Source organism: Manihot esculenta, chromosome 1, assembly GCF_001659605.2.
Source record: "Manihot esculenta cultivar AM560-2 chromosome 1, M.esculenta_v8, whole genome shotgun sequence".
In the NCBI taxonomy this organism is placed as follows: Eukaryota; Viridiplantae; Streptophyta; class Magnoliopsida; order Malpighiales; family Euphorbiaceae; genus Manihot; species Manihot esculenta.
The window spans coordinates 8,779,705-8,804,230 of NC_035161.2; the positions used below are offsets into that span (position 1 = coordinate 8,779,705).

Sequence of the window (24,526 nt, forward strand, 5' to 3'; positions counted from 1 at the left end):
GGAGAGGGGTGAGCTATAAAGCCCAGTGAGCAGAATAGAGAAAACATATATTAAATATTTCATGCTTCCATGAAATGCAACACATCACAAACATATCACATAAGGATGGTATTGTCCCCTATAGTCCTCAACATAGTCCAATCGTGCCAGGGGCGTAGAATGGGCCTCACTGGTCTTTCTCTTGCATACATAACATAACATAACATTCCAATATGCCAGGGGCGTAGAATGGGCCTCACTGGTCTTTCTCTTAACATAGTCCAGGGGCGTAGAATGGGCCTCACTGGCGATCCATACCGTATCATCATCATATCATACCATAGGAGGACTAGAGGATCATCCAATAGCCAATCCGCATCCACATCATATTATGCAATGCAACATATTCGTGAATACTAATGCAAACAACCTAAAATATCGCATGGCATATATGATGCATGAACATGCTCCAAAAAGTTATATTTCATTTATTTAAAAACTTAAGGTTCATTCCACTCACCTCTGGCTGAAGCTCTACAGACTTTGAAGCAGCTATCTCACTGCTGAGGTCCTCGGTTCCTCGGGTCCGAACCTACACAGGTGGACTCCAATGAGGGACCAATCATACATAAACATAACTCTAATAAACTCCCCAAAAACCCCTAAAACATCAGGAAAACATCACATAGAAATATGCATGAAATGGCTGAACAGGGCACTTTCGGCGGCACCTTCGGCGGCCGAAAGTCCTGGACAGATCCGAAAGTCGGGCACTTTCGGCGGCACCTTCGGCGGCCGAAAGTCCCAGACAGAGACGAAAGTCTCTTTTCGGGGGCAACTTCGGCAGCCGAATGCTGCCTCCACAAAGGGGGTTCGGCGGCCGAAACTCCCTTCGGCTGCCGAACCTGGTTTCTGCAAAAGGGCAGAAACTTGGTTCAAACGAACCTCTTGCCTCCCAAAACCTCTAATCATGCATAAACTTGCTCTACAACATGCATACATCACATACATCACACCTAGGGGTCTCAAACCATCATATACCCCATCTACAACACTTCCAACAACACATAAACAAGCTACATTGTTCATCAAAGCATCAAAACCCATAAACTCATCAATAAGCCTAAACATGCATCTCTACCCATAAATCAACTTAATGCTTGTTTAAAACATACAATGAGCTTAAGATCGGCTCTTACCTCTTGAAGATCGAGAGAGAGACGACCTAAACTCGGAGATCTAAGCAAATGGGCTCCTGAGTTCCCAAAGCTCCAAAACTTAGTTTAAATGCTCAAAACTTGCAATGTGAGTTTAAAACTCAAGAAAAATGGAAGAGATTTGGAAGAAGAACACAAGAGTTGCAAAGGGAAGGTCGGAAGCTCACTGTGGCCGAAAATGGGAGAAAGCTCGCCCATTTCGGCTAAGTGCCCCTTTTATAGGTGGCTGGCCAGGCCACGTTCGGGGGCCGAATGTGCCTCTGCATCCATGCAATGTTCGGCGGCCGAACTTGGCTTTCGGCGGCCGAACCTGGACTTCCCTAACTCATGCTTTCGGGGGCCTAACGTGCCTCCAAAACGCATGCATGTTCGGTGGCCGAACTTGACCTTTGGCGGCCGAACCTGAGTTTTCCTCCAATGACTTTTCATGCAAAAACTCATTTAATTTCATACTTAAAACCATTAAAAACATAAAAACATTTTATAAAAACCTGATTTTTCCCTTCTAGAGGTTTTCGACATCCGAGATTCCACCGGACGGTTGGAATTCCGATACCGGAGTCTAGCCGGGTATTACATTCTCCCCCCCTTAAGAACATTCGTCCCCGAATGTTCCTCAACTAGTACATGCATAGTAAAATAACATAACACACATACAAAACACATAGGGACAAACCTTAAAAGAGGTGGGGATATTGCTGGAGCATGGACTCCCGTGTCTCCCAGGTACATTCCTCCAAATTGTGGTGGTTCCACAGGACTTTCACCATCGGGATTTCCTTGTTTCTTAACTTCCTGATCTGGGTGTCTATGATCCGCACTGGCTGTTCAACATAGGTGAGATCCTCTTAGATCTCTACATCAGGCTCACTAAGAACCTTGCTCGGATCTGACACGTACCTTCTTAACATGGAAACATGGAAAACCGGATGGATTCTTTCCATAGATGCAGGCAAGTCCAGCTTATACGATACACTCCCAATCTTTTGCAAGACTTCAAAGGGTCCGATGTACCGTGGAGCTAGCTTACCCTTTTTACCAAACCGAACCACCCCTTTCATTGGAGACACCTTGAGCAATACTAGATCCCCCTCCTGAAAGTCTACCTGTTTCCTGTGGAGGTCTGCATAACTCTTCTGCCTGCTTGTAGCAGTTTTGATTCTCTCTCTGATGATGGGTACCACCCTGCTGGTGATCTCTACTAACTCAGGCCCTGCCAAGGCCTTCTCTCCTACTTCCTCCCAACAGACGGGTGATCTGCACTTCCTCCCATACAAAGCTTCATATGGAGCCATCCCGATGCTAGCATGATGGCTGTTATTGTAGGCAAACTCTACCAAAGGTAGATGCTGCCTCCAAGAACCGTCAAAATCCAGCACACACATTCTGAGCATATCTTCTATTGTCTGGATGGTCCTTTCTGACTGTCCATCGGTCTGGGGATGGAAGGCAGTACTGAAATCCAACCTGGTACCCATAGCACTCTGCAGACTCCGCCAAAACCTGGAGGTGAACTGGGGCCCTCTATCTGACACTATAGATACCGGGACCCCATGCAGTCTGACAATCTCATCAACATACACCTGCGCTAACTTATCCACAGAGTAGTTGCTCCTAACTGGAATGAAGTGAGCAGATTTAGTAAGTCTGTCCACAATCACCCATATGGAGTCTAACCTGTTGGACGCCGCCGGTAGCCCCACTACTAAATCCATAGCTATATTTTCCCATTTCCATTCTGGAATAGGTAGCGGGTTAAGCATTCCAGCCGGCTTTTGATGTTCCAGCTTCACCCTCTGACATACCTCGCAGGCTGACACAAACTGTGCCACTTCCCTCTTCATAGCTGGCCACCAATATACTCTTTTCAGATCTTGATACATTTTGGTGGCTCTAGGGTGAACGCTGTATCTTGCATTATGAGCCTCTCTCATAATGTCTCCCTTAAGCCCTATGTCATCTGGTACACATAATCTGTTCCCATAGCGGAGGATCCCCTTATTGTCAAATCTGAACTCACTATCTTTGCCTGACTGAACAGTCCTGGCAATCTTCACTAACTCTGGGTCCTCATGCTGTTTCTGAGCCACCTGCTCCAGAAACACGGGTGTCACTTGCATCTGTGCAATCAAAGCACCTTTACCAGACAACTCTAACTGTAGACCTTCATTCATGAGCTTGTAAAACTCCTTCACCACCGGTCTCCTCTCTGCCGTGATGTGGGATAAACTGCCTAGTGACTTCCGGCTTAGGGCGTCTGCCACAACATTCGCCTTACCCGGATGATACTGGATCTTGCAATCATAGTCACTCAGCAGCTCTACCCATCTCCTCTGCCTCAAGTTCAAATCCCTCTGACTCAAGATGTACTGCAAGCTTTTATGATCTGTGAAGATCTCACATTTTACCCCATAGAGGTAATGCCTCCACATCTTGAGTGCAAAGATTACTGCTGCCATCTCAAGGTCATGTGTGGGGTAATTCAACTCATGCCTCTTCAGTTGTCTAGAGGCGTAAGCGATCACCCTGTCATTCTGCATCAACACACAACCCAAGCCTACTCTGGATGCATCACAGAACACTGTGAAGTCATCATTACTAGTCGGCAGAGCTAACACTGGTGCTGAAGTTAACCTCTTCTTGAGCTCCTCAAAACTTTCTTCACACTGATCGATCCATACGAACCTCTGGTTCTTTCTGGTCAATCTGGTTAGAGGAGCTGCAATCTTTGAGAAGTCCTGAACGAACCTCCTGTAATAACCAGCCAAACCCAAGAAACTTCTAATCTCTGTCACTGAGGTGGGTCTAGGCCAGTTAGTCACAGTCTCTGTCTTCTTGGGGTCTACCTCAATCCCATTCTCTGACACTACATGCCCCAAGAACGAAATGCTCCTCAGCCAGAACTCACATTTAGAGAACTTGGCATACAAGCCATGCTCCCTCAAGGTCTGCAAAACTGTCCTCAGATGATGGGCATGCTCCTCTGCATTCCTGGAATACACTAAGATATCATCTATGAAGACAATAACAAAGTGATCCAGGTACTGTCTAAACACTCTGTTCATGAGGTCCATGAATGCTGCAGGGGCGTTGGTCAGCCCGAACGGCATCACAAGGAACTCATAGTGCCCATATCTGGTCCTGAAAGCTGTCTTTGGCACATCCTCTTCTCTGATCCTCAGCTGATGATACCCAGATCTCAGATCTATTTTGGAGAAACAACCCGCTCCTGCTAGCTGGTCGAATAGATCGTCGATCCTTGGCAATGGGTACTTGTTCTTGGTAGTGACTTTGTTCAACTGCCTGTAGTCGATACAAAGTCTAAGGGATCCATCCTTCTTTCTTACAAACAGCACTGGAGCACCCCAAGGTGAGGTACTCGGTCGGATGAAGCCCTTGTCTACCAATTCCTACAACTGTTCTTTCAATTCCTTCAACTCGGCTGGAGCCATCCTGTAGGGAGGGATAGAGATCGGTCTAGTTCCAGGCATCAATTCAATCTCGAACTCTATCTCCCTAACAGGTGGTAAACCTGGCAACTCGTCTGGGAACACATCTAAAAACTCATTGACCACTGGCACTGCGGCGGGCTCTCTAATCTGACTGTCTAGCTCTCTCACATGAGCCAAATACCCCTGACATCCCCTCCTAAGCAACCTACGAGCCTGAAGAGATGAGATCAAACCTCTAGGTGTACCCCTCCTGTCTCCTCTGAAGACGACCTCTGATCCATCCTGACCTCTGAACCTGACTACCTTGTCCCTGCAGTCCAAGGTAGCGCCATGGGTAGATAACCAGTCCATCCCTAGAATGACGTCAAAATCTGTCAACTCTAGAACCACAAGGTCGGCGGACATGCATCTCCCCTCAACAAAAACTGGACTACACTGACAGACTAACTCTGCCACTGATGGATCACACTTGGGTCCACTGACCCAGAGAGGACACTCTAACCCAGAGACCATTAATCCCAACCTCTCTACGGCCCTCGGAGCAATAAAAGAATGAGATGCACCAGGGTCCATTAATGCATACACATCAGAACACCCAATGACTAAATTACCTGCCACCACGGTGTTAGATGCATCTGCCTCCTGCTGTGTCATGGTGAAGATCCTTGCTGGAGCTGACGGACCCTCACCTCTGAACCCTGCTGAAGAAGAGGCTGACCCTCTCCCTCTGCCTCTACCACTGGCCTGTGTCATGGCTGGAGCTACTGGCTGTGCCACACTACCAGAAGCTGTCTGCTGAGACTGTGTCACAAAAGCTGCTCTAGGACATTCTCGTGCCATGTGTCCCTCCTGCCCACATCTGAAGCAGGCTGACGTCCCAACCAGACATACTCCTCTGTGCGGTCTCCCACATTTCTTACATACTGCATTATCTGCACCTGAGCTCGAGCCACTTCCTAATCCCAGACCTGACTTGATCTTGTTCCAGAACTTATTCTTCTTAAACTTCTTGGTGGTACTGCCCCACCTCTTGCTACCTGAGCTTAAGGAAGAAGGATCCACTTTTCCCTTTCCTGGGGTTCTGGAACCAGAAGGCTGTGCTGCTGACTATTTGACTTTTCCCTCGATGATAGCACTAGCCTCCATCCTCCTAGCCATGTCTACTATGGCGTGAAAACTCTCTCTATCTGCTGCCTGTATCAAGGAGGAATACCTAGAATGGAGCTTCATGATATACCTCCTTGACTTCTTCTGGTCTGTATTAAGGTCCTGCCCAGCAAATGGCAGCAACTCCATAAACCTGTCAGTATATTCGTCTACACTCATGTCATCAGTTTGCCTCAACTGCTCGAATTCTATCATCTTCAATTCCCTTGAACTATCAGGGAAAGCCCACCCTGCAAATTCATTAGCAAACTCCGCCCATGATAGACCATCCACCCTCGATTTCACATAGTTCTTGAACCACTCACGGGCCTTCTTGCATTTTAGTGTGAACCCAGCCATCTGAATGGCTCTACTGTCATCCGCCCCTATCTCATCCGTTATCGCCTTGACCCTCTCAAGGTACACAAACGGGTCATCACCGGTTTCAAACTGGGGAGCACCCAACTTCATATAATCAGTCATTCTGACCTTGCTCCCTCCAGATGAGCTAGGTTGAGGTATTTGGGTTTTTGGGACAGTAGGTGCTGCTGGTGGTGGAGGAGGTGCAGCATCCCCTGAGATAGGGTTTGCTGGATTTGGGTGATAGGGTGGGGGTGGATACATAGGGTACTGTGGGTATGGTGGGTAATATGGTGGGTATGGCATCTGTGTGGGGTAAGGGCTAAAACTAGGGTAATCCGATGTACCTCCCATCGAATACCCGGGATTCTGTGAGAAAGGTGGGTAATGAGGTGGCTGAACAAAACCCGAGGCCTGAGTGCCTCCTTGGGACTCTCCCATGCCTTCCTCTGACATACTCATCCCCAAACTGCCATCCCTCCTCTGGTCCACATCCATGTCATCTCCCACATCTTCTGACATACCACCTTGAACTGTTCCTCGTACTGATCTGCTTCTTCCCAGATCTAAAGACCTTCTAGGGTCTCTCGCTGCTCTTTCTCGATTAGACCTACTAGACATTGCCCTAGGCAATGCTGGAGGACGGGCGCTCATGCCCTCATCCTCAGGTGGTACTCCAGTCAATCTTGCTGATCGACGAGTTCCTCTCATCCTGTTTTCTGAAACACAGTACACATCAAGCAAGCATTAGCATCATATGGTTCATGTGGGCACACATGAACCCTCATCACATACATAGCATACATAACATATCATTTATGCACATGCATATAATCATGGCATATCACATCATCATGCAAGATAGGACTCCATATCCTATCCTAGTGGACATGACTTTTCCTACTGTGCTTGACCTGCTAAAACCTCTATGAGCCCGACACTCTAGGTCCGACCATATGAACCTAGGGCTCTGATACCACTCTGTAACAGTCCGGAAATTCGGACCGCTACCGGCGCTAGGATCCAGATCGACGTAAGGCCGCCGGGACCCGTAGCAAGCCTAACATAACCTGTAATCCTGTTTAATCCCATACATGATCAACAATACTCATAAACCTATAAACAATCTCATATAACAACCAAGCTCAACCTGTACATAAACATAAACATAACATAAACCTCCACTGGAGCCCTCATCAAAATGCTCCAATGGGGTATCTCATCATACATAAGCTTGGCTGAAACATAACCTCATATTTCATATCATAAAGACCATGTACATACAAGTGGGATTAACAATCTGTATTGGTCAAGCACAACTCTATCCTCAATATTCAAATTACATAACATAACTTAAAACACTTTTACATTATATCATAATACAATTGTCATGTCCACAATCTAACTATTTCATAAACATGTCTTCCATACTCTGGCTAACCTCCTGATCTACCCTGCGCCTGCACATCTGGGGTTAGGGGAGAGGGGTGAGCTATAAAGCCCAGTGAGCAGAATAGAGAAAACATATATTAAATATTTCATGCTTCCATGAAATGCAACACATCACAAACATATCACATAAGGATGGTATTGTCCCCTATAGTCCTCAACATAGTCCAATCGTGCCAGGGGCGTAGAATGGGCCTCACTGGTCTTTCTCTTGCATACATAACATAACATAACATTCCAATATGCCAGGGGCGTAGAATGGGCCTCACTGGTCTTTCTCTTAACATAGTCCAGGGGCGTAGAATGGGCCTCACTGGCGATCCATACCGTATCATCATCATATCATACCATAGGAGGACTAGAGGATCATCCAATAGCCAATCCGCATCCACATCATATTATGCAATGCAACATATTCGTGAATACTAATGCAAACAACCTAAAATATCGCATGGCATATATGATGCATGAACATGCTCCAAAAAGTTATATTTCATTTATTTAAAAACTTAAGGTTCATTCCACTCACCTCTGGCTGAAGCTCTACAGACTCTGAAGCAGCTATCTCACTGCTGAGGTCCTCGGTTCCTCGGGTCCGAACCTACACAGGTGGACTCCAATGAGGGACCAATCATACATAAACATAACTCTAATAAACTCCCCAAAAACCCCCTAAAATATCAGGAAAACATCACATAGAAATATGCATGAAATGGCTGAACAGGGCACTTTCGGCGGCACCTTCGGCGGCCGAAAGTCCTGGACAGATCCGAAAGTCGGGCACTTTCGGCGGCACCTTCGGCGGTCGAAAGTCCCAGACAGAGACGAAAGTCTCTTTTCGGGGGCAACTTCGGCAGCCGAATGCTGCCTCCACAAAGGGGGTTCGGCGGCCGAAACTCCCTTCGGCTGCCGAACCTGGTTTCTGCCAAAGGGCAGAAACTTGGTTCAAACGAACCTCTTGCCTCCCAAAACCTCTAATCATGCATAAACTTGCTCTACAACATGCATACATCACATACATCACACCTAGGGGTCTCAAACCATCATATACCCCATCTACAACACTTCCAACAACACATAAACAAGCTACATTGTTCATCAAAGCATCAAAACCCATAAACTCATCAATAAGCCTAAACATGCATTTCTACCCATAAATCAACTTAATGCTTGTTTAAAACATACAATGAGCTTAAGATCGGCTCTTACCTCTTGAAGATCGAGAGAGAGACGACCTAAACTCGGAGATCCAAGCAAATGGGCTCCTGAGTTCCCAAAGCTCCAAAACTTAGTTTAAATGCTCAAAACTTGCAATGTGAGTTTAAAACTCAAGAAAAATGGAAGAGATTTGGAAGAAGAACACAAGAGTTGCAAAGGGAAGGTCGGAAGCTCACTGTGGTCGAAAATGGGAGAAAGCTCGCCCATTTCGGCTAAGTGCCCCTTTTATAGGTGGCTGGCCAGGCCACGTTCGGGGGCCGAATGTGCCTCCGCATCCATGCAATGTTCGGCGGCCGAACTTGGCTTTCGGCGGCCGAACCTGGACTTCCCTAACTCATGCTTTCGGGGGCCTAACGTGCCTCCAAAACGCATGCATGTTCGGCGGCCGAACTTGACCTTCGGCGGCCGAACCTGGGTTTTCCTCCAATGACTTTTCATGCAAAAACTCATTTAATTTCATACTTAAAACCATTAAAAACATAAAAACATTTTATAAAAACCTAATTTTTCCCTTCTAGAGGTTTCCGACATCCGAGATTCCACCGGACGGTTGGAATTCCGATACCGGAGTCTAGCCGGGTATTACATCAGGCCTCAACACTAAGAGGCGCCAGGATTAAGGCCTGGCGCCTCTTAAAGAGGCATCAGGCCTCAACACTAAGAGGCGCTAGGATTGAGGCCTGGCACCTCTTACGCTTGGCGCCCCTTAAAGAGGCGCTAGGCCCTGGCGCCTACTTAACTGGCACCACACAGCCTTTCTGGCTGCCACTGGGCACCCCAACCCCAAATCCCCAATTTTCTTTCTCCCAACCCCAAATTTACAAATAAATTTTCTTATAACCCCAAATTGGCAAAAAGCCCACGTTTAGCTTTATCGAAAAGATCATTTAGTGCTTATTGTAATATGAATTTCAGTAACCGGTATAGTCAGATTTTGAAGTTCTCCCAACTTTTAGATTTCCCTTCACATAATAGAAACCAATGAGCCGATAACAAAAAAATTAATGGAAGTTCTCACTTGGCAAAGTTGGTTCTAAACAGGCTATGCTACATCTGACCCAGAAAAGGTATGTAGAAAATATATCACAAGACATGCAAGGTTTGGTTAATCAATCATCAAAAAGCAAATCAGCCAAGAGGCTGAGCAAGATGCTCAAAAGCTAAAACTAAGCCTATTGGCTTATGTAAATACTTACCACCTTCTTGAATGGGATTCAGAAAGGCAATAGCCAAACTTAAAATCCTACTCCTTGAGGGGAAAATTGACAACTCCTTAAGAATCAAAGAAGCGCAATCAAAGTCTCGAAAGGCCAACTTGATAGAAAAAAATGTACGTCAACAGGATCAACTTCAAGATTATTTGTTGACAGGGATTTTTTCTGGTTCAATTTGTTCCCTCTGTTTTAACAACAAAACCCATTTCTTTAAAGCTAAGGAAACCAAGTTAAACGACGGAGAAAGAGAGATATATAGGGAGAGGCATTATATATAATACCAGTTAGTAGCGAAAGCCAAACCAACGTCCTCGAGCTTGTAAGCAGAGAGTAGGTGAAATGTGCCTTTACTATGCTTAATCAACTTGAGTACCACTAAGTCAACTTGATTGATGGAGCGATACCGACTCCTACACCATTGTTGGATGTCGATTCGGGACCAACAGTAGGGTCCAACAATGCATTCGAACCAGGACTTGCACACCAAGGAGGCGTTTGACACCCTTTTGGTTAGGTGGGAGTCGAACTAGTATCAAAGCAAGTATTTCAGGGTTGAGGTCCTCCCAATGGTCACTATTCTTCTTAGCCATTATTTCTTCTTTCATTTTTTGAGATTTTTTTTAAATCATGCATAATTAAAAATCTATTTGTAATACCCGGCTAGACCCCCGGCATCGGAATTCCTATTTTCTGGTGAAATCTCGGATATTGGAAACCTCTAGAAGGGTAAAATATGTTTTTCTAAAATATTTTCATGTGTTTTAAGGTTTTAAGTAAGAAAGAAATTGAGTTTTTGAAAGAAAAGCACCAAGGGAGGAAAGCCAGGTTCGGCCGCCGAACCTCATGTTCGGCCGCCGAACATGGTGGAGTTTAGGGAGCACCTTTGGCCCCCGAAGGTGGTTTGGCTAGCCACCTATAAAAGGCCCCATGTCCGAAAATGGACGAGTTTTCTTCTCCATTTTTGGGCAAAGGTGAGTCCAAACCCTTCCATGGTTAGTTTTGATGTTTTCCTTCAAATCGTTCATGTTTTTGATGAGTTTTAACTTGGTTTTGAAGATTTTTGAGCAAAAATCGAAGTTGTGAAGCTTGGAGACCTTCGGAACTCGTTTTCCCCAAATCTCCAAGTTGGGTCACGCCTTCTCTAGATCTTCAAGAGGTAAGCGCTGATCCTCACCTTCTTTGATGTTTTGAGTAAGTTTTGAGAGGTTTTAAGGGGGTTTTATGCATGATTAGAGTAGTTGTTAAAGGTTAGGGTTTATGTGAGTTAAATGAAAAATGTATGTTTATTGTATACTATGTATTGATGTGGTTGGGGTATAGACTAGTTTTATGCCCCTAAATGCTTAAAAATGTGTTTATGCATGTTTTTGCATGGTTTGGTTTGAGTTTGGAGGGTTTGGGAGGCAAAATATGCATGAGAGGCTTGAGTTCTCCCATTCTGGAAGAACTCAGGTTCGGCTGCCGAAGCCATGTTCGGCCGCCGAACCTGCCTGTGGAGGCAGTTTGGCCGCCTAAACTCGCCCCCGAAAGTTTGGACTTTCGGCTCTGGGGTGGAGTTTCGGCCCCTGAACCTGCCGCCGAAGGTTGGTGACTTTCGGCTCTGGACAGACTTTCGGCCGCCAAACCCTGCCCCCGAAAGTGCATGACTTTCGGCTCTGGAGGGACTTTCGGCCGCCGAACCTGCCGCCGAAAGTGCCCTGTTCAGCCTTCCTTTGCATGTTTTCTATGACTGTTTTATGGCCTTTTAGGGGGGATTTTTGGGGAGATGTTTAGAGTCATGTTAGTGTATGTTTGGTCCCTCATTTGAGTCCACCTGTGTAGGTTCGGACCTGAGGAACCGAGGACCCCCAGCAGTGAGATAGCTGCTTCAGAGTCTGTTCAGAGCCAGCCTAAGGTGAGTAGAATGGATCTTTATGTTTCAAAGTAAATAAATTTTGAGCATGTTCATGCATCACGAATGCCATGATATAAATTAGGTTGTTTGCATTAGAATTCACGAATATATTGCATTGCATACTATGATGTTGATGTGGATGGATATTGGATGACCCATTAGCCCTTGATATGATATGATATGATATGGTATGGAAGTCCAGGTCGAGGCCCATTCTACGCCCCTGGCACAGAGTAAGAGAAAGTCCAGGTCGATGCCCATTCTACGCCCCTGGCACATTGGTTATATTATGTATGTTATCTTATGTTAAGAGAAAGTCCAGGTCGAGGCCCATTCTATGCCCCTGGCACCATTGGAATGTGTAGAGGGCTATTGGTGACAAGTCCATCCTTGATGTGATTTGTTTGTGATGTGATGGATTTCATGAAAGCATAAGTTTTAATACATTGTTTCACTATTCTGCTCACTGGGCTCTAGTAGCTTACCCCTTTCCCTTAACCTCCAGGTTTGCAGGTTCGGGATAGACTAGGAAGTCGGCAAGAGTAAAAGTTTATGTATGTAATAGTTAGCTGTGGATATGAAAGACATTGTAATGTAAAATATTGTACAAAATATAATGAGTATTAGTATTGTGCTTGACCCTAGTGTGTATAGTTAATCCCTTTTGTTCATGATCATTATGAAATATTTTGTATGTTGAGATATGTAAACCAAGCTTGATTTATGTAATGTTGACCCAACTAGAGCATTTGATGAGGGCTCTATTGTGGGGTTTTTATGTATTCAATTTCAGTGCATACACAGGTCGAGCTTGGTAGATGAAAAGTTTAAAAGTTTTATGTAATTGTGTGATCATGAATGGGATTTATCAGGTATGACAGGTTGTATGCTAGGCTTGCTACGGGTCCCGGCGACCTTAAGTCGATCTGGATCCTAGCGCCGGTAGCTGTCCGATTTCGGGTCGTTACACTATTTATCAAATCATGCAGAATTCGAAAATATTTTCGGATTATGTGTGTCAAAGAAGCATGTTCGACAGTCATACTGCCGAGCATGCATGTTCAACACCATTGTTGTTCTTGAACATTATTGTTCGACACCTGCCACAAGACCAGATTGTTCGACACTATTGGTGTCGAATAATGAGGTCCCTACCACGGGAGCTCACTGAATTGCTCCCGTGGTGGTATACATGGCATGTTCGGCACCTAAGGTGCCGAACATGCCTGTCCAACACTTTAAGTGCTGGACGAGCTATCACCTTAGGGGTGCAGAGAGTCTCTGCATCTCTGACGAAGAGGTGAAGGTCATTGACCCTTAGGGTCAATCACCTCAAAAAGTGCCGAACGCTTTTCATACGTGCAGGCCCGCGTGGCGCCTGCATACACACACAACCCCCTTACTCTGCTTAGCGAACAGAGTAAGGGTGGAGACTTTGGCTTTAAAGCCAAAGTCTCTTTCCCTATCTCCCCATTTCCCTATTTCCCTATTTCTTCCTTTCTCTCCATCTCCCTCCTCAGCACACTTCTTCCTCTCTATTATCTCCCTCTCCACCATCTCCCTTCATCTCCCTCAGCACCTCCCTCTCTCTTTAATAGGTTTGTCTATGACTCAATTTTTTTTAAATGTGTATTTATATTTTTTGTTTGATATATAAAAATAAAATTATAAGTTGTAAATTTGTATGTAGTTATAATTATTATTATTATATATATTGAAAATTTATACAATTATGATTTAGTTGAAAAAATTAGTTTAGTGTTAATTATGTTAATTTTAGGATAGAATGAATTAATAACATTTATTGTGATTTTTGAATAAAATAATTGTAGTAAATGTATATTATTGTAGTGTTAAATTTTTTATGGTTATTTAGTGAAAAAATTTAATGTTGATAATTTATTTAGTTTTAAAATATATAATATGATTTAGTTATAATGAATTAATAATTTATTTTTAGTTTAGTAAAAAAATTAAGTGTGATTAAGTGTATTAGAAATTTATAATTGATAATATAATATGGTAATTGAATATGTATTGTGGTTTTGGATAGAAAAAATTTAGTAAATGTATATTAATGTAGTGATAAATAATTTTTATTGTAATTTAGTGAAAAAATTAATATTGATAATTAATTTAGTTTTAAAATATATAATATGATTCAGGTATAATGAATTAATAATTTTTATTTAGTTTAGTTTAAAAAAATTAAGTGTGATTAAGTGTAGTAGAAATTTATAATTGATAATGTAGTATGGTGATTGAAAATTATATAATTTTTGGATAGAATAAATTTAGTAAAAGTATATTAGTGTAGTGATAATTTTTTTATTGTGATTTAGTGAGAAAAATTAATTGTGATTAAGTTTGATAAAAATTTATAAATGATAACTTAATATGGTTATTGAATATTTTTTGTGATTTTGAATAGAATAAATTTAGTAAATGTGTATTAGTATAGTATTTGATTGTGATGTGATATTGTATATTATTCTGTATAATTGGATATAGAGGAAATACGCAATCGCTGTGACTATTGTGATTATATTTTACCGAGTCTTAATGACTCATCGTTGCTATATGCGCAATCAGAACATCGGTCTAAGGGTATATGATAACAAACTATAGAAATTGGAGCGATAGGCTGCAAAAGAACGAGTACAATTTTGCATTTAGACGATATTTCAGAGCAAATTATATCTCACCTACGGCGTACGGATTTTTATGGCGTAATACGTTTAGATTTTTTTGCTTTGAATTAACATCTAATTACTACCCTTGTTGAGTGGTGGCGACCAGAAACCCATATATTTATGTTTTTGAAAGGGAAAATGACTATTACTCTTGAAGATGTGGAGCTAATTACTAGGTTGCCGGTTAATAGTGCAGCTGTTACAGGCTGATCATGTCATCATTGGCCAACAGTATGTGAGACATTATTAGGTGTCGTTCCACCTAATAATACCATAAGATGGTGATATTTGAAAATGATCTGGCTAGCTGAGGAGTTTAGTCAACTTCCGGATGATGCTAATGAGGAAGTTGTTCAGAGATTCGCACGAGCATATATTATGAGGATCATTGGATCTATTTTCAGTGATACATCTACTTCTCGTGTGAATCTCATGTTTTCATCGTTGCTGATCGATCTGAAAAAAGCCGATAATTATAGTTGGGACGGAGCATGTCTGGCATGATTGTTCAGACAATTGTGTAAGGCGATAAATCCTGACATTATGCAGATATCTGGTCCATTATTCATACTTCAAATATTGGCATGAGACCGTATTATAGCAGTATTGCCGATACTAACTAACTGAGTACCACATCATAATGCTCCCTTAGGCAGTAGATATGTGATATTATAATATTTTTTACTTATTTTTTTAAATTTAATATTTAAAAAAACATTTGATAATATAATGTATTCTACAGGTGGAGTAATGCCAGACAGATTACTGTGGTTTTCATCCACGTACTAGTGAAGTTGTGTTATCAGTTAGATCCACTATTATCCGAGCAGATAATATTGTAAAATAAAATTTATATTTTAATGCTACATTAATTTGTATATAACACTTAAATATTAATTTCAGGTAATTTGAGAGCCATACACTGAAATCCTGATTGAGTCGCTCCTCGAATGCTATCGCGAAGTACGAGAAATTTGGAGAGTTGTTGTTCCACTAGTATGCTTTCACACTATAGAGTGACATCAGTCAGATCGTGTCATGCGACAATTTGGTATGCAGCAGTATATTCTAACTGAACCTCTACAATCTGCTGTACTGCATGATTTTGATTTGCAGAAGAGCGACACTAAGTGGGCAGAAGTGTATTCACATTGGATCGCGCGCTAGAACACTTGAGATCGAAGAATAATTACTCGACCGTCAGCAACAGAGCCACTCCATTTTCATTCGGAGTATATGGAGTGGTACCGTAGAATGTCAAGACGTTGGATTTATATTAAAAGACCGGCAATGAGATTAGAGTAAAAAATTTAAAATTTTTATGTCATTTTAAATAATACATTTTCTTATATCTATTGTAGGAGGATGGTCTTGAACATATGTATTCTATTGCTACCAACTCAACCACTAAGAGCATGAAGGGTATTTGCGACTTAATACCGTCCATATATTTTTATATGTAAAAAGAGAGGCAATAAAAACAGTTGTCAGCTTTATATCTAGCACTCGTTGAACCGGCTAGCACAACTGATTTAGATGACTTACTATTCAAAATGGATATCGGAAAGGTCTGAAGCTCCGAGGGTTCTGTTACAGCCAGCCTGTCCGTCCGTCACCCGTTGGCATTAGGAAATGAGTTGACACGTGTTATCCTATTTCTCGAGGAATTTTATTATACACCCATTTATATACAACGGTGGTATAACCATTAATATCACAGATTTCATAATATTCTATCATAATCAATAATTAACATATAATAATTATATATATATATAAATACATACAGTTTTTATTATTATTTTATTTATTAATAATATTAATATTTTTATTAATAATATTTAATTATTATAATATTTTATGTAATTTTAATTTTGTTTAATCATATCATTGGACAGAACAAGAAGATCAACGATGATTTTTTTTTTAACTATTATTTTTAATCATTCTGGAGTAGTGCGACAATTTGCCATGTAAAAAGGTTAGGTGTTGACGACCCTACAGTTTGTTCGAATCTCTCCAGAATCTGCACCTGTCAAAACATCAATTTGACCCATCTTCACCATGGCTGTAGCAAATTTACTTCTCCAAAGATTGACATTTCTTGCATTTAGATTCACTTGGTTTGCTGTTGCTGGGTTTGTCATGAGAGTCTGGTCTGAAGTGAACAACCCTCGGTTTGCTTGGACATCTATGTAATAACCTACGTCTGTTGTGCTTGGACTAGAAGGGTCCATTGGCACCACCAAGCTAGGATCAGTGTTCCCTTGTGGGCACTGCTGCTTCAACCTGGCTGCATACGTTCCATCTAAGCTTGGATCCTGGCTATTTGTTCCATTGAATTTGTATAATCTGTTACTGAAGGAAGTGCAGTGGGAACGACCTATGGTGTGTGCTCCTGCATAATTCATGCACATGTATTATCTTACATACTGTTTGATATGAAAATAACAACTTCCAGCTGCTAGTTGTTGATTAATCTGAATTGTTTTAAAAGAAAAGTTGTAGTATATATCTAGGTAGAAATAGTAATAATAATACCAGAAAGTGTAACCATTTCATCTTGCGACAAACCCTTGTCTGCAAATGATTGAGTAAGCTGGTTGACATTGAATGTTGGACCAGGTAAGTTTGTTAAAGTTTCTGAGGCTAATGAAATTTTGCCATCTCTTCTTCCTGCAGGAACATCATAGCCAAGCCCTCCAGTCTGCACAAATAATAATAATACTATATGTAATAATTTTGATTTGTTATGATTTAGTCAATGGTAATATTATATACTTACTAACTCAACGCTATCTCTTGCTGCAAATGCGAGTACATCAGCACAGGAAACAATTCCTTCACAAAGAGCTTCTAGTCTAGACTTTGCTTTGTCAATGACTTCAAATCCCCTCAGGCTTGGGTTATTGACTGCCGAGTCTTTCTCTGCTGTGTTTGAGGGTGTGGAGTCAATAAGAACAGAAGCGTCACACCCCTATATGTAATAATGAGTGTTTAATTGTCATTATCTCTTACAGAAATTCAATCTCATTTAAGAACTTTCCATGTAGCTTAAAAAAGAAAACATCCTCGGTAGCTATCAACATATGTAGTTCTTACCCTAACAAAGCAATCGTGAAAGTGCATTCTTACAAGACCAGCAGCGACTCCTTTATCCTTAGCGAAAGCAGCCCTAACCTCGTCTTTCACAATGAACTCAGCTAAACCACATGAGTTAGTATAAAAACCAACTTCAAGCTGAGAAAGAACACCAACTTGACACAAAAAAGTAATCGCTAAAACTACACATAGTTGATCAGCTAGATTCTTTGGATGAGTCATTGTCTCCCAAAGTCTCAACTCAATGTATAGATGATCCAAGCTCGTACATTAAATGTCTATTTATAGTCGAAGAAACTAAAACAAAACAACATGTTAGAATCCATGTCATAATAATCGTACGCACTAAGAAGGCACTAGATATACAGAGTAATGTGGCTGTTAAGAAATCAGCAGAAAGATTACAAAAAGGGTTTTGAAAAAGGAGAAGAAAAGACAAGAGGAGTGGGTTTCAGCACAATTGGAAATTGGTTGTGTAAGAATTATAATATAGCCCACTAGCAAATTTAGTGAAGAACCAAACAAAAGTTATCCATTTTAGTTGACTTAATTGAGAGAAATTTCAGGGAGAGTTGTTAAACACACAGAAAATTTAGTCTTTTTTTTTTTTCCAATTATTGTAGGAATAATTTATGGTCCTTAAATTTGTTTATTGAAATATGTCTTCTGTGTCTTGATCCTTATTTGTTCAAATGATCAAGAATTTATATTTAAATTTTAATTCATTTTGATATTAGTTGCTAGTGAAAAAATAAGATTACCTAATTTAAAATCTCTAACACTGAATCTATATTTTCAACATTGTTAGAGTGTGAATATAATCTGTACATAATTAAAAAAGATTAAATAATTATAGGCTAATTGATTGATAGAGGATTTTTAGAAGTTCTCTTAATAAGACCTTGTAATCTATATATATACACACACTTCTTCAATAGAGAAAATATACTAAAATTGCCCAATTATTCATTGTCTTGTTATATGGTATGAGAGCCTTTGAGCTAATTTTGGGTGTCTGTTTTCTTTGGATTTTTCGGATTGAGAAACTGGTTGTTGGATCACCAAGTTTATGTATCCGTTTGATCTCATCCCTGGCATAGGGAGAGCCGCAACATCATTTCCGGCTGCTCCTCAAAAAACAGTGACCAATGTAACGACCCGGAAACCGGTACCCCTCTGTAACGGCCCGAACCATCACTGGCACTAGGATCCAGATCGGCTTAAGGCCGCCGGGACCCGTAGTAAGCCGACTATACTCTCTGTGTACCTGATACATCCCATACATGATATAAAACGACTCAACAATCCTGTAAAACTCTGTAGGCTTAACTACTGCTCCTCAGATATGTCAATCTGAAAGGGCCCTCAGGGCCTATACCAGGGACTACCATCTCTGTGGTTCAAGGGATTGAAACCCTTTTAATCTATAACACATCCCATTGGTATCTCATCAAAGCCATACGTTAAGCCCAACTCACACATTTCTCATCAAGAAACGTAAAACAGGATTCATGTACAAAGGGATTAATCATACATTACACTATAGCAGTGACACTAGGGAAAGCACAAGTCTATCCAGTATATGACAGTACATATCTATACATTACAATTACTCTTTTAATTACATCATGTCCACTATTCTATTACAAACATACATTCATGCATATCCTTCCTCTTTACTCTTGCTGACTTTGACTTCTCACAGCTAATCTCAGAACCTGCAAAACTGGGGTTAAGGGAGTGGGATGAGCTACTACAGCCCAGTGAGGAGGAACAATAAAACAATTCATTAATTACATGTTCTCATGAAATGCATCACATCACAAACATATCATCTCAAGGATGAACTTGTTACCAATAGCCCTCTACTACATGTCATAATATGTCCTGCTGTGCCAAGGAGACTAGGTCATCACCTGGACTTCTCTTATTTCTCTCATATCATAACATGTCCCACTGTGCCAAGGAGACTACGTCATCACCTGGACTTCTCTTATCTAATCTGACAGCCCAGCTGTCTAACTCATAGTACCAGGAGCGACCTGGACTATCCAGGGGCGACCTGGTATGGCTATCTCATGCCATATCTCATATGCTCTCATGGTGTCTCAACTGATATCAAGGGCTATGGATCATTCAACATTCATCCACACAAATATCATCTTATGCAATGCAGCATATTCGTGGATTCTAATGCAACACAACCTAATACATAACATGGCATTTTATGATGCATGGATCATGCTAGAATCGTGTCATTTCTCAAAATAACATATTCAGTTTAGTTCCACTCACCTCTGCTATTCTGGCAGATACTGTACTGACTCTGATATCTCTAACTCTGATGACCTCCTCGAACTCTCGGGTCCAATCCTACATAAATGGACTCGAATGAGGTGTCACACATACTTTGAATAACTTTTAAACAAATCCCCATAATCCCTTCTAACCTCTGAAAATAATCACATAACTCATGCAAAAGAAGGCTGGACAGAACACATTCGGCAGCAGGTTCGGCGGCCGAATGTCCTCTCCAGAGCCGAAACTCATGCATGTTCGGCGGCACCTTCGGCGGCCGAATGTGCATGACAGATCCGAAAGTCCATTCTTTCGGAGGCAACCTTAGGCAGCCGAAACTACCTCCACAAGGGGTTCGGCGACCGAATCCTCCCTTCGGCGGCCGAAGCTGGGTTCTCCAGAAGGCAGAACCTTGCTTCCTCTCATGCACAACGTCTCCAACACACTCTAACATGCATAACTCAGCATCTTCACTCACACATACTCTGGTATATGCACAAAGGGGTCCCAAACTACCTATTAACCCCAACAAAACAACTAACACAACACATAATCATGCTTTCACCATTAACACATCAAAAACTAAACTCTAAACCCTAAACATGCAACTCTACCCTTAACCTCTAAAAGCTGTTAAAAAAACATTAAAACAAACTTAAAGACTTCCCTTACCTCCTAAAATCAGAAGAGGGACAACCAAACTCAGCAACTCCTCCTCCAAAGCTTCAAACCCTCACAACTCTTCTTTTCTCTCAAAAACGTTCAAAACCTTTTGCAAATGATCAACTCTCTGCATGAGCTGCTTAAAAGCTTGCAGATGAGTCAAGGGAGACGTGGCCTAACCTCTGGTCATGAACTGGAGGTGAACACCTGGCCAAGTCACGGACTGAGGAGCATGCACAACTAACCGACCACCTCAGCTTCGGCTGCCGAAACTGCATGCAAAACCATGCAACTTTCGGGGGCCGAACATAACCTTCGGGGGCCGAACATTGGGCACTTTCGGCGGCCGAACTTAACCTTTGGGGGCCGAACATGACAGAAACTCCTTTGGCCAATTCTCCACAAAACTCAACTCGTTTTCTACCCTAAACCTGTAAAATACTTGAAAATATGTTAGAAAACCTGTCTCTTACCCTTCTAGAAACCGCTGACATCCTTGAATTCCACCGGACGGTAGAAATTCCGATGTCTGAGTCTAGCCGGGTATTACATTCTTCCCCCCTTAAGAACATTCGTCCTCGAATGTTCACACAATAACCACACATGCAAAGAAGCAAGTAAGGAAAACCTAACACCTTCCTCTGCAATGAGGCACAGAGATGACTGACGGGAACCCTCTCGGGTTATCTATACTTCCTACCTCTGTTGACCCTTAACTGCTTAATCTGTGTTCGTACTCTATACGGATTACTGATCACTTCTGTCTATACACAGTCCATTTGCCGCTCTTTGCTACCTACTGACTTTCCTTTCTTTTTACCTTTTCTCAGCGCTATTGCTTCTTTTTACTCAACCCGGTCAGAGGAGTAATAATTCTAAGGAAATGCTACATGCCTTGCCTATCGCCTTAACTCTCTACTTACTGAAGAAATCGTCTTGTGACACTTCACAATTCATACAGACATGCCCCGAAATCGAACTCATATTACAGAACGTGGCCTCTATGCCGTATTCTCTTATCTACCACACTTAGTAGATACTGGGCATGCTTCTCTATGTTTCTAAACTATTCTACGCTTTTGCTGCACACTTTGATCCTTGCCCGCTTTTCTTCTTCTTTACTATCCTGACTTCTTCTCTTTTAACTACACTGGACTATCTCTAGCGCTCTAGCTCTCTAGCTATCTATTTCTGTAGGATAACTTGAAAAGCAACTTCTGACTGAGGGCAGCTAACATCTCATCTGCCTCACCTAGGACATACTGTCTTGTATACTCAGAGTCGCTGAGCAGTTTTACCCCTTACCTCTGGTTTAGACTCTTTACTATCATAAAGATCTTACCTCTACGCAACTGCTAAATTGACTTTTCTCTAACTGACCTTAGCCATATAGTTCCCAACTCTTAGATCTATTATGGCAAACAACCAGCTTCTACTAGCTGGTCCTATAGATCATCCATTCTGCATGGGAACACCTGTCCTTGGTAGTGATTTTGTGCAACTAGTCACAGTTGTAACAAAATCTCAAGGTTTCATCCTTCGTTTCTCACAACGATACTGGAACATAGAAACCTTATCTACCAAGTTCACAACTGCTTTACTATCTTTTACATGCTATAGGTACCATTTCAAAAGAAGAGATGAAGATGAATCTCGTCTCCATTCTCACTTAACTTTCAAACTCTACTGGGATAACATATAACACTCTTTCTCTTTTCCTGTCTATGAATACTGAGGCTGGTTCCCTGACCTGGCTATGCGCTCAAACAAGAGCAAGAAAACTCCTGACTAACTTCCCTAACGAATGCACGAGCCTGTAGGGTTGATATCAAACTTCTGGGTATGCTATGTTGTCCCCTCTAAGGACTAACTCTGATCCATCCGAGCCTCTGAACTCTGAACTCTCCTACCTTGTCTTTGCAGACTTAGGTAGTACCTCGAGTAGCTAGCCAATCCGCCCTAGATTGACATCACTAGTCAACTCTAGAACCATAAGGTCAGCTGGATTGCATCCACTACTCTCACCATACGCAACAGACTCTGAACTGAACCGACAGACTGACTCTGCCACAGATGGATCACACTCGGGTCTACCAACCCAAAGAAAACTCTCTAAGCCCAGAAGTTATCAAACCCTCCTCTATCTATGGCTCTCAAAACAACAAGGAAAGAAACATCAGGGTCCACTATATCTTACACATCTGAACATCCTCAAGTGAACGTATCTGACGTCACCGTGTTCGATGTGTTAGCCGCCTACTGAGTCAGGATGAAGATCCAGGCTTAAGCTACTGAATCTTCCCTCGGGAACCGACCAAAGAAAAGGAGAACTCTCTTCTCCTGCCTCACCCACTGTCCTGAAATATGGCTAGAGCTATAGGCTGAGTGACACTACTAGAAGTCATCTGCTGGGACTGTGCCAATCAGGGCCGCAGTAGGACACTCACATAACATGAGTCCTTCCTGCTCGCATCTATACATGCCGTAGTCCCATACTAACAGACCACTTTCGTGTAAACTCCACGCCTCACCGATCCAGAACTATCTGAACTAGAGCTCAATCGCCATCTACTCCCAGACTAACCTACAATCTCTTTCTAACCTTTCTTACTTTACATTTATTCTATTCTATTCTTTCTTTGCTCTATCTTTCTCATGTTCTCATTTACTCTTTTCTTTGCTTACTTTTCTCTTCCTTACTTTTATTCTTTTTCTTACTCTTCACTTTCTTACGCTATTCTCTACCTTATTTCTTTACTTGAGGTCTACACTCAGAGATGAGAGATCTCTCTCTACCTGGATTTCAAATCCACGGCTATAGCTCTCGAGTTTTTCCTGGCTGACTAACCTTTCACGACTCACTGACCTTTTGTCTCTGCACATCTAACTCTATTACACTTTACTATTCTCACATCAACTGCTATTCTAGTAAGATCCAGAAAACCATACACATCAGAACACGCAAAAGTGAGTTTACCTGGCACCACTGTGTTCCGTGTGTCTGTCTCTGGCTGATCCTGGGTGAAAATCCGAGCCGAAACTAACGGACTTCCACTTAAGGAACCTCCTGAAGAAGGGACTACTTCTCTTTTTCTATCTCTGGTTGGAGCTTCTGGTGGAATGATATGGTCTGAGGATGTCTGTGGGCACTGTGCTGACACGCTGATAGTGGGACACTCTCGTGCCATGTGCCCCTCCTGTCCGCACCTGAAACATGCTGTTGTCCCAGCCCGACAGACTCCTTTATGCCTCCTATCGCACCTCGTACAGCTAGAACTACCCCAACCAGAACTCGAACCCTCGCGACAACCTATGCCAAACTGTACCCTATTCCAGAACTCTCTTTTCTTTGACCCTTTCAGGCCTCTCACTTTCTTTTTCTTCGTTGCAGCAGCCCTACCCAAAGGGAAACGATCACTACTCTCTGGGTCATTTTCTATACTCATGTTTTCTGTCTGCCCTGGCTGCTCACAGTCACTCTCTTTATGCTCCCTTGAGCTATCTGAACAAACCCATCCTGCAAACTCTATAGCAAACTGTTCCCAGGATAAGCTTTCTACCCTCGGGTTCACATACTGGGTGAACCATGCCCTTGTCTTCTCACATTTCACTGTGACCCCTGCCATCTGAATGGCTCTACTCTCACTGGCTCCCAACTCATCAGTTATCATCTTGACCATTCTAAGATACTCCAACGGGTCATCACCAGTCTCAAACTTAGGGCCATCTAACCTCAAATAATCTATCATCTTTACCTCACTTCCTCCAGGTGAACTAGGCTTAGGTGTTTGAACAATTGGGGCTACTGGTTCTCCTGGTAGTGGAGGAGGTGCAACATTCC

At 42.2% G+C, this 24,526-nt stretch overlaps 1 protein-coding gene across 1 annotated transcript; it reads right to left on the bottom strand.

Annotated features, from left to right (window-relative positions):
- Positions 1–16,587: 16,587 nt before the first annotated feature.
- LOC110601492 (peroxidase 5) lies at positions 16,588–17,952 on the bottom strand. Its single transcript, XM_021738645.2, has 4 exons — positions 17,725–17,952; positions 17,408–17,599; positions 17,164–17,329; positions 16,588–17,020 (listed from the first exon to the last, which is right to left on the bottom strand). The coding sequence occupies exons 1-4, from the start codon at positions 17,944–17,946 to the stop codon at positions 16,605–16,607; spliced, it is 996 nt and encodes a 331-aa protein (XP_021594337.2). The 5' UTR covers positions 17,947–17,952; the 3' UTR covers positions 16,588–16,604.
- Positions 17,953–24,526: the final 6,574 nt, after the last annotated feature.